General features: G+C 40.0%; 1 protein-coding gene across 1 annotated transcript in view; it reads right to left on the bottom strand.

Moving 5' to 3' along the window:
• The window catches only part of LOC111539472 (calcium-activated chloride channel regulator 1), a 33,321-nt gene that overhangs the window by 12,557 nt on the left and 5,827 nt on the right, over window positions 1-14,937 (bottom strand). The window contains exons 4-7 of the mRNA XM_023207308.2: window positions 13,105-13,210; window positions 6,723-6,900; window positions 3,164-3,382; window positions 1,959-2,186 (exon numbers count right to left, since the gene is read on the bottom strand). Coding sequence (XP_023063076.2) covers window positions 1,959-2,186; window positions 3,164-3,382; window positions 6,723-6,900; window positions 13,105-13,210 — 731 coding nt within the window. The remainder of the gene's footprint in view (window positions 1-1,958; window positions 2,187-3,163; window positions 3,383-6,722; window positions 6,901-13,104; window positions 13,211-14,937) is intronic.

The raw sequence follows: 14,937 nt of genomic DNA on the forward strand, positions 1-14,937 counted from the left end.
AACTGCTATGGCTACAGCAGACACCACTGCAAGGAGCCCAGGGCAGACCTGACCAGGGCCTGCAGCAGGGACTAGCAGGGATCTTGAAGACAGTATAACATCCAAGGTTCTTTGCCTCATCACCCTGAAGCCACATGAGCTCTCACCCCACACCCAGACTCCACTCCAGGGGGCATCCTAAATTCCACTGGTATACCACTCTCTCTCTTACTCATCTGAATGGAAAATGCAGAATCAGAAGTTCTCTCTTCACCACCGTGCCATCTGGCATTAGTCATCTCCCCTAGGGTCTTGCATAGCAAGAGTTTGGTACAGCACAAGTGATTTCATTGTCTGTTTTCCTCCCTTATTTGCTCCTTTAGTCAAGGCTTGGGTGGGTGACAGGGTAATAAAATGCAGATGCATGCAGGCATCTGGAGAAGGGTTTCGTAGCTAACTGTTTATGCAGTAGAAACCACTTTCAGGGAACTGATCTTCAAAGTGGACCAAAATGGTCAGAGGGACAGAAGCACTTGAAGAAATGGTCAAGCCCATTGTCCACATCAAGCAGTGTCAGCTGGAAACTACAGATTTCTGCTGCCACGTGGGAAACTGGAACAGCACTATTGAGTGTGATGTGCCCAACGAGCAGGCTTAGGGCAAACTTGCCTAAGATACTGCGAGGTTCTGAGACCTTATCCCTGCCAGCCCCTTTCAATCTCCTATTCTGTTTCATGTGGCTAAAGAGCCTCCAGGTAAAGATGGAATATTGCATTTTATACTTGCAGCAACTAAACGTCAGGTGTTATTAGTGCATCAAACAATGAATTCAATTTTATTTACTAAGAACCTCCTGCATAAATGATATTGTGCTAGCAGTCTAGGAGGTAAGAAGATAAGGTATTCCTAAAGCAGTTCTTGTCAATTGCAATGGATAATTAGAATGTAAGACAGACCAGCTAGATATCATAAGAGGGAATTTCTTTTAAGAGTTATAGCGTTTAGGAAGCAATTCTATATGGTTGAAAGAATCAGGAAAGATGTCAAGAAGCAGGTGGTGTCTGAGATGGGTCTTTGAAGAATGAGCGTGATTAAAAGTTCAAAGAAGGGAGGAGACAGTGCTCTGGTGAGGACCTAGTGTGGCAAAGATGTGGAAGCTCTGAAGGACAGGTTATCCAGTTTGCTTAAACACAGGCTGCCTGGCAGAGAGTCGCTGGTGCTTAAGCCTGGAAAGGTAGATAAAGGCTGCATCATGATAGATCTTACACATTAGATAGAGAAATTTTTTCTTAATTTCGCTGAAAATGGGGAGACAGGACATCTAAGTAGAGGAATGATGTGATTGGATGGTCAGATGAGATTTTTAGGTATTACCCCAATACAATCATAGTTACAGTCCCCAAGGCCTCCTGCTTCAATAAATAGACTATTTGCTTTCCCAAAAGGAGGTCTGATATGCCCTAAAGTTTGGAGTGTTCAGTTGCCTCAAAGCTTAACCATATTCACAGACCTCTTTATTCCCATAGAAGATACTTTTTTACATCATTGTGTACCTTTACTTCACAGCATTCATTGCAGTTTGTACATATACACTTATTTGTGTTATATTTTGGTTAAGGTGTCTCCCCCAATAAGATGGTAAGTTCCATGACAGAAGGGTAGTGTCTATTTGGCCCTCATGGTATTCTTAGGGCCTAGCACATTGCCTGGCACGTAGAAGGCACACCATGAATATTTTGAATGCAGATACGCATGCAGAAAAGCATGAATGCACAGATGCAAAAAAGCATAAAAGCGTAAATGAATTGGTTACTAGTATCTTTGGAGGTTTGTATCTTCGCATCTTTTGAACCATGGCTCTGACCTTGGCTCTCTCATCCAGTTGGACCCTAGGCATGCATGAAAACACTGGAAATGGAAATTTGTTAAGCAACATAAATTCCAAACATTCTAAACTACAATAGAAAAACACATCTCACAGTAAATGCCGATCGAAGCCCGGAGCAGATGGACGTCCCTCCTGAAGCTGCTGTAGGTAAACTTTTGGTGAGTGTGTCCCTGTCACTGCCACTGTTTATCTGTATGAGTTCACTTTGTACATGGGCAGCACTGTCAAATGTCACCATCCCAACCCAGGACCGCAGCTCAATTATCTGCAGCAGGAAAAGCTGGCCTGCTTGATTCAGTCGATTGAGGCGGTTACCAGTCTAAATGGAGAAGCAAAAGAAAAACAGGTTACATTTAGATGGAAAGACTAATAACAGAAAAGGCAATAGGGAATTTGGAAGTGGTTGCATGAATGTAGAGCAAATGACCATAAGCTTACTTGAGGCATATCTTAGGGGGAAATATTTCTTATTTATATTTAGCAGCATCTTTGGGTAGAATTTTAGGGCCAGTGTATAAATAGTAAAAGATAAAAACAGATTACATAATCATTAAAGTTCAATGCATTAGTAATAATTCTAGATAAGTTCTGTATCAGGTGATATGGTTTGGCTCTGTGTCCTCAACCAAATCTCACCTCAAATTGTAATCCCCATAATCCCCACATGTCAACAGAGGGACCTGGTGGGAGGTGATTGGAACATGGAGGTGGTTTCTTCCATGACGTTCTCGCTATAGTGAGTGAGTTCTCACAAGATCTGATGTTTTATAAGGGACTTTTCCCACTTTGTGCTCTGTCTCTCTCTCTCTCTCTCTCTCTCTCACTCACTCTCTGTCTCTCCTGCTGCCATGTAAGACATCCCTGCTTCCCCTTCCACCATGATTGTAAATTTCCTGAGGCCTCCCCAGCCATGGGGAACTGTGCATCAATTAAACCTCTTTCCTTTATAAATTACCCAGTCTTGGGTATTTCTTTATAGCAGTATGAGAGCAGAGTAATACATAAGGCTGTGGACCTATAGACTTATATATCGTCAGTGAAACATTAAAAATGTTAAGCTCATATAATTCATCAGATCTTGGCTCATAAATTGAAAATTAATTCAATTTGGCAAATGAGATAGTTGATGCTGAATCTTTGTTGAACAAAGGTGAAGTGGGCATTTCTGAAGACAATGTTATAGTTACAACTATTCTGGCCCTCGGGTTATGTTTATTCCCAACCAATTCCGAGTCGGGGTCCAGAACATGCATATCTGTGACCAGCATCCAGAAGACCAAGACTCATTGAACATACCGCCATGCTTCCAGATTTATCAAGGACTAAACACACAATTCTTTGTCCAATCTGCAGCAGTGAGAAGGTGGGATTGGGTGGCTGTGTTGTCATAGGAGTGGTTTCCTTAAAGTCCTCAGAATCACGGATCACTTCCCATGTGCTTCGGAGATTGCATTTTGTATTTTGCATGTTTGGAGCTTCTTTGTTGTGGTTTTGTTCTGTACAGAATTCAACTACCTGAAATTGTCAATGAAATGATATAGATAATGGTAAACTACGTGGTGAAATATTTGATAATTTGTTAGAAATATTTTATTTTATTTTATTTTGAGACAAGGTATCACTTAGCCGCTGGAGTGCAGTGGCATAATCTTAGCTCACTGCAGCTTCTACCTCCTGGGCTCAAGTAAGCCTCCCACCTCAGCCTCCGCGTAGATGGGACTACAGGTTTGTGCCACCATGCCTGGCTTATTTTTGTATTTTTAGTAGAGATGGGGTTTTTCCATGTTGCTCAGGCTGGTCTTGAACTCCTGAGCTAAAGTGATCTGCCCACCTCGGCCTCCCACAGTGCTGGGATTACAGGCATGAACCACTACGCCCAGCCTGATAGAAATATTCTAAATCCACATTTAAAATAGTTTAATCCTCTGTCCTTTTCCTGTCTGCTCTGCTATTGCATAACCTTGGCTCAATTGCACAATCACTGTAAAACCAGTGCTGGGAAAAATCATAGTCATAATGCAGACTTCCTACCTTAAACCAGGCCTTCGATCTGATTAGACCCTTAGTGCTCCTCCGCAATCCATTTACCTCCTCTTTTTGGTTTCCTTCCTACTCCTCAAATTTACCATTTCAAGCCATCACTACTCTCTCCATGGCACCCTTTCCAGCATTCCTCTCTTGGAACCATCTTATCTCTCCATCCTTATACTACCAAACTCCATTTCCTTACTTCCCACTCATTTACTAACACACTATATTCCAACCTTCAACTCCCAATGTTCCAGCTCTCTCCAAAATCCACTTGGAAGTCTCACATGCTCCTCAAACTCCTCATGTTCATTATTGACCTCATCACCTTCCTCCCATCTGCTCCTCCTCCTCATGTATTTCCTAACTTGATGTCACCACTATGCACTCCATCACCAAAATTAGGAAACTGGAAGTTTTCCTACCTTTTCCCTCCTAAAAAGTAACCAAGACCAATACATTTCACTGTCTCTCCATTTCATCATCTTTTCTCCATCTCCAATGAAATATCCATCACCCAAGCCATCACAGTCCTTCCCTCAGATGATTGCAGTTTCCTATGTAACTTTTCCATCTTGTTTCCTCTCTGTTTGGTCCACCTCCCAGCTGCCTGAGAGTCTTTCCTCTTATTCCTCTGCTTAACACCCTTTGGTGGCTCATGATTGTTCATACATTACAATCCACTCCTTCATATACCAACGGCACACTCTATGACTTGGAACTTTGCTTCCTTCTCCATTCTCATTCTGGCTGTGTGTTCCATGTCTCTTAATTTACCCCACTATAGCCTGTCAGTTCCCAAACTTGCCAGCCTTTGGCATCTCTAAGGCTTTGCTCCTCCTCTGTCTTCTATGTTGTAAACTACCTTCATGTTCAGCCAAAAAGTCACTTCCAAAATGTTTCTTCATTTTCTACTTTTCCTCCTGAGAATTTCCATTCTGCCCTTTACAGCTTCATAGTATCTTGTAGAAATTTCAATAAGGCCCCTTTAACATTGCAATGCACTTATTGGACTGTAAATCCATCTGATACGGTTTGGTTCTGTGTCCTCACCCAAAGCTCATCTTGATTTGTAATCTCCACGTGTTGAGGGAGGGATCTGGTGGGAGGTGATTGGATCATTGAGATGGTTTCCCCTATGCTGTTCTTGTGATACTGAGTGAGTTCCCACGGGATCTGATGATTTTGTAAGTGGCAGTTTCCCCTGCATTCTCTCTCTTCTGCCACCTAGTAAGGTGTGCCTTGCTTCCCCTTCACCTTCCACCATGATTGTAAGTTTCCTGAGGCCACCTTAGCCATGTGGAACTGTGAGTCAGTGAAACCTCTTTCATTTATAAATGACTCAGTCTTAGGTATAGTTTATAGTGGTGTGAAAATGAATTAATACACCATCTATTACAAAAACCTGCTTACTAAATTTTGCTTCCTCAAAATTTAGCCCTAGTGTCTGACACATAACAAAAACTCAATATAACTTTGTTTTTTGACTAACCTTAACCTCTCTGCACCTGAATTATTAAATCTATAAAATAGTGATAGTTATTATGCAAGGAATAAATGAGAATATAGGCACTAGGGTCAATACTGACACAGCCAATAAATGATGGTTCCTTTCCCTTTCCTATGTCGTATAACACTTGCTAGTATTTATATCCCTCACATGTGGGGGATTTTTTATTAAGGCACAGTATACAAAAGAGAAGTAACATGATTCTTCCTCTCAGTGACTTTACAATATTATCATTCAATTATAAATCCTAGTATCTAGGATTCTATTAATTTAGAAAGTAATCATTAGTTGTACCAACATTTTTCTCTTTATGTGCATTTTTCAGGTCACGTGTTTCGGTAATGTTTTTATGTTATCAGTATGGATACTTTTTAGGAAGAAGACCTGAAAAACTTTTGTGTAAACCCCAGGCAGAGGCTACCACACCTGACTAGACATCAGATTTAACTCTGTGGCTAATTTAAAATACATAATCTGGGCCTCCTCCTGGAAGTTTCTGAATAGGCCTGGGAATGGACTGCAATGCCAAATTGAAGGACGATGGGCCTGGTGAGCCATGGTGCATCACATTTTAAAAACTTATGCTACATTCCTATTGACAGACTCTTGCAATTTATTTCAACCTCCATTCCAAAAGGAAAATGTAATTTTATATGAGACTGGAAGATAAGAGAGACTTCCCACTGAAGTCAGTTAACTGATGCCTTCAATCTCATTTTGTGCAAAATTTCTGATTTAAATATTTAGCAGTAATATCAATAACTGGCCAAGTTCATTTTATGACCAGTTGGTCATTAAAAAAATTAAGAATTTTAAAACTTTAAAGCTATTTAAACTATATATAAACTCCCTAACGTAACCAACACTCTTAAAAAGATAGAAAATTTCAGTTAACCAAAAGCAAACATGCAGGCTGAAAAGAACTCTCTGAAAAGTTAAATCAAGAGCCTACTGATCATGTCTTTATTAACTAACAAAAGGAACTGTCTAATCCCCCTGGGTAAAGTCCTTATTTAAGTAAGAATGTGTGTGCTTGTGTGCCTTTGTGAGTATTTAAAGTAATCCTAAGCACTTGAACTGAAAACTAGTTGGGGGAGGATGATGGAGAAGAAAGCGTGGACACGAGGAGGGTGAGGGGAAGGAAGATAGGACTTTATCCATGACTTGGACGCCCACCTTGTCCCAGAGATAATCCACTGCTCACTGATGATTTCTCTAAACTTTGATTCTGCCTTGGAGCACTTGGAGTAAAAGCCTCACTAAATTCAAAAGAATCTGGGCGGGGGGTGGGGGCAGGGGGGAAAACAAGGTACTTACAGAACCAACATGTTGTGCAAACATTATAGAAGCCTTCTCGGTCTGTGAGGAATGGGGTATAAACTCACATCCTTTTTCGTAGAGTCCTGTTACTTTATTGAATGTGCATCTTTTGCTGTAACAGCTGCCTCCCTGACACTTGTTTACTTCAGTTTTACCAGTAATACCTACTGAACATCTGAAAATATAGGAAGGTTAGATGTTTAGGTGATGTCATCATTTCAAAAGGTCAGAGTTTATGCTCAGTTTCTGACAGATTGCCTTTCTGTGATTTTCCTCTCATGATCCAAGAAACAAGGACATCCCATCATAGCAAAATTGTTAAACTGTCATCAGAGTAATTTCTGTTTGCCAGAAAGTATCTGGGGGGATTACAAAAATGGTATTAGAATGTATTTCTATGCAGCAGAAGAGCCAAGTCTGGCTTAGGGCTGTTGTTAGCATTAATACAGACTTAAGTCCTCAGGCACCTCTGAATCTATTCCCTTCATCCCTAGAAGGTCAAGAGCCCTCTTTTATTTCCCACAAAAGATTTGCTGACATTTCTTATTTGTTTGTTTTCTAATTAGTTTATTGCATACGACTTTTGTGGAGTTCTGGTATGTTCATAGGTATTTTAAATGTTTCCATGCATTAGGTATTTATGAGTTTTGTTGCTATTACAGTTGGAATGCTTTCCCCCTACATCTTATTGTTTAATTTTATTTTTTAACCATATAACAATGCATGAGCACTATAGAAAATTTGGAAAATGGCGAAAAGCATGAAGAAAAGAAAAAAACATGTCTCACCATCAGAAATGAGCTACTGTTACCATGTTGAATATGTATATATTGACAGAACACTGCACATATAGCTTTGTTTCCTGCTTTAAAAAATCTTAGCATATTAAACTTTTTAATATTATTATTTATATATTTATATATTATTTAATATTTTTCAAAATGTGGCTGGGTGCGGTGACTCATACCTATAATCCCAGCACTTCGGGAGGCTGAGGCGGGTGGATTGCTTGAGGCCAGGAATTTGAGACCAGCCGGGGCAATGTGGTGAAACCCAACTCTACCAGAAATACAATAAAAATTAGCTGGGCATGGTGGTGTACACCTGTAATCCCAGCTACTTGGGAAGCTAAGGCACGACAGTCACTTGAACCTGGAACGCAGAGGTTGCAGTGAGCTGAGATCACACCACTGCACTCCAGCCTGGGAGACACAGTTGAGACTGCCTCAAAAAAAAAAAAAAAATTTCAAATTGTGATCTTAATAATTTTATATCATTTAATACCATCATATGTATTCAGACTAACTTGTTGAACTTAGTTTCCCCTCCCAATTTGTCAGTACTATAAATAAAACATCAATGAATAAACAAAATTTCATATCCAATTTTGACTGTATTTCCAAGTTTGCCCTGTGATTGATTCCCTGAGTAATTACTAGATCCAAAAGTTTGAACATTTTAAAGCCTGTTGATACAGCTTCTCTATCATGTCCTTACAATGCATTTTTAAACATGAAATGCATTTTTAAACATGAAATCACAGGATCAATAAATTTTTAAATTTAATATGTGTCACCCAAATTGCTTTCCAGAAAAGTTGCATGAATTTATGCCTCTAACAACCATCTGTGAGAGCTTTCATCCCACCGACAGTAACTTACTAGATAATAAATGAACCTCATCCTTGTGAAATTTACATCTCTCATTAGTAGTACTATTTCATTTCTTTAATTTTCTTTTTCTTGAGACAGGGTTTCACTCTTGTTGCCCAGGCTAGAATGTAGTGGTGTGATCATGGCTCACTGCAGCCTCAACCTCACCTCCAGACTCAGGTGATCCTTCCACCTCAGCCTCTCAAGTAGCCGGGATCACAGGCACGTGCCACCATGCCAGCCAATTTTTATTTTTTGTAGAGAAAGGGTTTCACCGTGTTGCCAAGGCTGGTCTCAAACTCCTGGGCATTTTAGTTTCTTCTTTTGTAAATTATCTATCCTTCTCCTTTGTCTGTTTTTCTATTTGGATGTTACTGTTTTGCTGGTTTTTCAAAAGCTCTTTATGTGTTACAATACTAAGCTTCTAAAGGCTTTCTTTTTTATTTTTGCAAATATCTTTTTCTGTTTTTCCTTTTTATTTGGTTTATGTTTGGTTTATGTGCCACAAAATTTTTAATTTCTATGTAGCCACATTTATTATTCTCTTAGTTATATTTTTCAATGATTGAATGCATTGAAAGAGTTTTGCTATCTAGGGATTTGATACTTATTAACATTCTTCTAGTTTTCATCATGATTTTGCTTTTTATCTTTAAAGAGTTCATCCAATTGGAAAAGAGTCTGTTAATATTTTCCCCACATAGTTAAAAAATTGTCTATCTCAAGAAATCCTACCTTTCTTCAGATTTGTAATTCTACCTATAATAACTAAATTATATGTGTAAGTGTAAATATCTACCCACATTGTTTTTGGTTTTATTGTTTTTGTTTTTGTTTTTTCTTGAGACAGAGTCTCGCTCTGTCGCCCAGGCTGGCGTGCAGTGGCGTGATCTCGGCTCACTGCAAGCTCCACCTCCCAAGTTCATGCCATTCTCCTGCCTCAGCCTCCTGAGTAGCTGGGACTACAGGTGCCCGTCACCACGCCTGGCTCATTTTTTGTGTTTTTAGTAGAGATGGGGTTTCACCGTGTTAGCCAGGAAGGTCTCGATCTCCTGACTCCTGATCCGCCTGCCTCGGCCTCCTAAAGTGCTGGAATTACAGGTGTGGTGAGCCACTGTGCCCCGGCCCACATTGTTTTAATTAATGTAGTTTTATAGCATATTTAAAATTTGAAAAGTAAGAATCCCCTTTATGAATTTAGGCCTCTAACAACCATCTGTGAGAGCTTTCATCCCACTGACAGTAACTTACTAGATAATACATGAACCTCATCCTTGTCAAATTTACATCTCTCATTACTACCAGTAATTTCTACCAGTAATACCTACTGAACATCTGAAAATATAGGAAGGTTAGATGTTTAGGTGATGTCGTCATTTCAAAGGGTCAGAGTCTATGCTCAGTTTCTGACAGATTGCCTTTCTGTGCTTTTCCTCTCATGATCCAAGAAATAAGGACATCTTTTCCCCAAAATGATCTTAGCTACTATCTACTAAACAAACTCCTGGATTTTTTTTAATGAGGTAAAAATTGATGTACTTTTGACTAGAATTTCATAAAACCTATATATGAAATTTGTTTATGTCTTCCATGAATTGAATGTCTCTCAATTTATCTTGGTTTTCTTTTAACCCCTTGAGAAGGATTTTATAGTTTTCTTTAAATATGCCTTCCACATTTTTTAACATTGTTTCTACTTTTATTATACCTTTCATTGCTGTCTTGGAGTATTATATTTTTGAACTGGTTATTGCTAATATATGGAAAAGTAATTTGAATATTTATTTTGTACCTGGTCACCTTATTGGCTTCCCTTGTCAATTTTAATTTCAATTTATTTCCTTGTGTTTTCTAAGTGGATCACAGATCATCTGTGTAACAGTGATTTTCTCTCTTCCTTTCCATCTTTTTTTTTTTTTTTTGAGACAGAGTCTTGCTCTGTCACCCAGGCTGGAGTGCAGTGGTGCGATCTCAGCTCACTGCAAGCTCCGCCTCCCGGGTTCACGCCATTCTCCTGCCTCAGCCTCCCGAGTAGCTGGGACTACAGGCGTCCACCACCACGCCTGGCTAGTTTTTTTGTATTTTTTAGTAGAGACGGGGTTTCACCGTGGTCTCGATCTCCTGACCTTGTGATCCACCCGCCTCGGCCTCCCAAAGTGCTGGGATTACAGCCTTTCCATCTTTTTACCTCCCCGGTTTTATTACGTTGGACACAATTTCCTAAGCAAGGTTGAATAATTGTGATAACAGTGGCCATTCTTAGTCCTGGCAGTGTCTCTAGTGTTTCCCTATTAAATATGAGGTAGATTGTTGGCTCTAAACAGATGTTCTGTATCATATGAATAAAGTAACCTCCTGTCCTGGGCAGTGCTGTCATTTGTGTGATTGCTTCTAAGCCTTACAAATAATTTAAAAGTTTGGAAGATAATGAACAATACATATTATTAATATATTAAAATTAAAAGGTTTAAAGAGGACATGGTGATCATGTCTTATCCGTGGAAAGAAAAACGTGTTGTATATGTACTCATTTCTAGAATATCTCTGGAAAGAAATAATACTAATCACCCTTTCTGCCAAGGCAATATACAGTATCTAACTGGCTGGAAGCTTAGGAAAGAGAACTGGGAAAGAGATATCAGGTTTGGAATGGTGCCCATTACGTTTGAAAAGTCAAAGCAACATGATTGCATCAGAGAAGCCCCTCTGGGCTATGGTCCATGCAGTGCAGCGTGTACAGGCTGAAGGCATCAGGAAGACTGTACATGGCTCTAGGAGGCAGCAGCGCACTTGGTGTCTCTCTCTCACTGTCTCTCTCTCTCTCTCTTTTTTTTTTTTATGGTGGAGACTCGCTCTGTGGCCCAGGCTGTAGTGCAGTGGCGTGATCTTGGCTCACTGCAACCTCCGCCTCCCGGGTTCAACCAATTCTCCTGCCTCAGCCTCCTGAGTAGCTGGGATTATAGGTATGTACCACCACACCTGGCCAGTTTTTTTTGTATTTTTAGTAGAGACAGAGTTTTGCCATTGTTGGCCAGGCTGATTTCGAACTCCTGACCTCAGGTGATCCTGCCTGGGCCTCCCAAAGTGCTGGGATTACAGATGTGAGCCACCACGCCCAGCCCACTTGGTGTCTTTTTACGCCTGAAGAGATCCAACACTGAGGCATAATATAATGGAAATGGACCAAGTGTACAGAGTCTGACTGTTATAAAGAAAGGGAAAAGTAAAGAGCAGTAATGGTCTTGTGGGATAAATGGAAGCCAGAACTGAGTTCTGAGCCCCTTTTGAAAAAATTGTACTAGGCCGAGACAGGAATCAAAGCTGAGTGCATCTTCTTAAAGGGCTATCAGGCAAGCAAGACTGGAAGCAGACATGGAGAGGATGCTGTACCAACTTCTACTTAAAAAGAGGGTATTGTTCTTAAATGCAGGAATAAATGTGCATTTTTATCAAGTTTCTTTTGAGAATCTATTGGAGCAATCATTTATTTTCTTCTTTTCTTCATATACTATATTCATTACTTACTATTACAACATTTTTGGATTTCTGGAACACATTCTTACTTGGCTTTAATGTGTTTGTTATTCCCTTAATTTTGCCAGATGTAATTTGCAATCCTTTTATTTGAAATCTTCGCCTCTATCTTTTTGGAGAGGCTGTAGCTACAGAATTTTTTTCATTCCATTTGTCAGGTTTTAGTGTCTGAGTTATACTAACTCTTTAAAATACATTGGGAAGTTCCCTATCACTTCTGTTTGCACTAAAGCAGTTTTTGTGCACTGAGACTGCTGGTTGCAAGAATTAGCCCATAAATTCATGGCAGCCAAGTGTTCTTTCCAAGGGTTGTGCTTGATTTCTACTGACATCTCGCAAAGTTTAATTCAAACTGGGAGGAGTTTCTGTTTTGCTTTGATATTCAAACTGTTTTTCAGATAAGTTTCACAGTCCCTCCCAAGCCCATTCATACTGACAAAGTCCACACAGATACCATTCTGGGCTGGGTGGGCATGGTGGCTCACACTACCGTGATGGCAGAAATAATCCCAGCACTTTGGCAGGCTGAAGTGGGAAGATCTCTTGAGCCCAGGAGTTCAAAACCAGCCTGGGCAACATAAGGACACCCTGTCTGTACAAAAACTTAATACCAGCCTGGGCAACATGGTGAGACTCCATCTCTACGGTAAATATAAGAATTAGTCTGATGTGGTAATGTGCGCCTATAGTCCCAGCTACTCGGGAGGCTGAGGCGGGAGGATTGCTTGAGCTTGGAGGTTGAAGCTGGGGTGAGCTGTGATTGCATCACTGCACTCCAGCCTGGGTGACAGAGCAACACCCTTTCTCAAAAAAAAAAAAAGACCACACAGATAATGATATTATTCTGCCCTCAAGGCACTGAAGAGCCTCATTAGCTCTGTTTATGTCACTGGTGCTGGTATGGGATGATGGAGACACTGAACACAGCACCTGTAGATTTTTTATAGTTGGTACAGTTAAAAAAAAAAAAAAAGGAGGCAAATGATTTCTAGCTGCAGAGTGAAGAATTCAATGAACTGAAACACTTGTAAGTAAAAAAACAGTGGTTTTGTGGAACTCTGAAAAAGAAGGCACTAAGAATGAATTTGAATTAGAAAATAAGACAGGACACACATTTTTTAAAGTAATCCATTCAAGAAAAAAAGTTTGCAATTTAAAATAGTTTGGAACAAGTTAAATAAAAATATACATACCTTACTGCTTGGATTTTTCCATTGGATAAGTAGAATTTCTCATCATTATTGTACTCATCAAATACTCCCCATCGTAGATGAGCCCACTCATGGACAAATGCCCTACCTGTGAGAAAGTATTTTAAAAAACTGATTACAATAAGAATGGCAAAATTACCTTCTCACACTAGGAGAAAGCAATGTTTTGGAATATTTATGCTTTGTTGTGTTAATTTTTTAAATGAAAGACTTGATTTCTTTAGATCTAATATCATAGCTGTACATTTTCTTGAAATATACTGATTTTGGCTCATCAAATGTTAATCAGGCACCTCGTAAGTGCCAAGCAGCCATTCAGACACAGAGAAACAGCTGCCCTGTCCTCACATAGCTCCTGGTGTAGTGGAGGGCATATGTGATTAGAAGCTAAAATGCCTGGTGGTGCAGGCATGATGACAGAGGTCAGCAAAGGCGGTATGGGAGCCCAGGCATTCCCACAGCAGCCAGGGCAACATCCTCAACCAATTCTTCTTCCTCATGGCTCCTATCTCATCAAACCTCAAGGTCTGCTTACTCCATCTCTGTCTGTTTTATTCATTCTCACCTTTCCAGGCCCATTGCCACTTACTCCTGAATTGCTGCAATAGTCACCAGATTGGCTTCCATGTCTCCATCCTTCAGGGAAAGTCCAACTTCTCAACATGGTGTACGAGGTCCCCGATGCCTCAGGCCTGCTCTTCTCTGCAGCCTTGTTTCTTGCTGTTCTCCACTCACTTCCCAAACTCTAGAATTAGGATGAGTTCCTGAACTCCTTTTTTCCTAGGTCACATCATGCTCTTGTTCAACTCTGGTCTTTTTTACCTGTGTTTCCTTAGCTTGGAATACTTCCTTCCTATCTTTGCCTGGATAACTTCTATTCTTCTTTGAAAATCAAGCTTCTGTGTGCCTAGAAGCCTGCCCTGACATCCTCATCCTAGGCCCAGTACTCCGCATTTGCATTTCACTATCTCCCTTTAGGAACTTACAATGATAAACAGTCATTGCTACTTAATTGCCAGTCTCCCGCAATAGAAAATTTTCTCCATGAGGACCGACAATATGACTTCTTCACTGTCATATCTGGGCACATAGTGTCTAGAATTTAGCAGGCATTCAGTGATATTTGTTAAACTTGAATGAAATCTTAATGACTTATGTACAGCTCAGTTTTTCTGGAATGTAAATTCCAAGGAAGGCTGAATTTGGATGGTTATGTGACGTGGGGCATTGTGTGGAAACTCTAGTATCCCACACTAAGGATTGGGACTTTATTTTGTAGGTGTCCGTGGTCTCTTTAAAGTAAGATTGTGAGAGAATTGGAGTGGAGTCACAGTACAGAAAGGAGACATTATAAAGGAATGGTTTTATATATGATCGCGATGGCTGGAGTGGGCTCAGGAGTGGGATGGGGCAGTTAGGTCAATCAATTCAACACTTATTTGTTGAGCCATACATTGAGAATGTTCTGTTCCTGTTATGGAGGTGAAATGTGTTGTAGAACAACAAAGAGGTACGCTTGACACATCCTCTTGATCAGGTCTTTAAGCGCTGTAGTGTATTTGGGAGTGGGGCTTGGATAGCGTTCTTTTGTCTGCTTATTTTCTCTGCCTTATGTGTTTAAAAAAAGAAAATCAAGCTGGTTCTAGGGGATCCAAATCTTTTTTGAGATAAAGAAATCTAATGCTAGTTATTTAGTAATGAATCACATTTGATTATACTTGAAAAGTACATTTTATATATATGTCATTACTTCATACTTCCTCCAATAATTATGTATACCTCATATATAAATGATAAAGTTTGTTTATCATTGGA

The sequence above is a fragment of the Piliocolobus tephrosceles genome, chromosome 1, assembly GCF_002776525.5.
Source record: "Piliocolobus tephrosceles isolate RC106 chromosome 1, ASM277652v3, whole genome shotgun sequence".
In the NCBI taxonomy this organism is placed as follows: Eukaryota; Metazoa; Chordata; class Mammalia; order Primates; family Cercopithecidae; genus Piliocolobus; species Piliocolobus tephrosceles.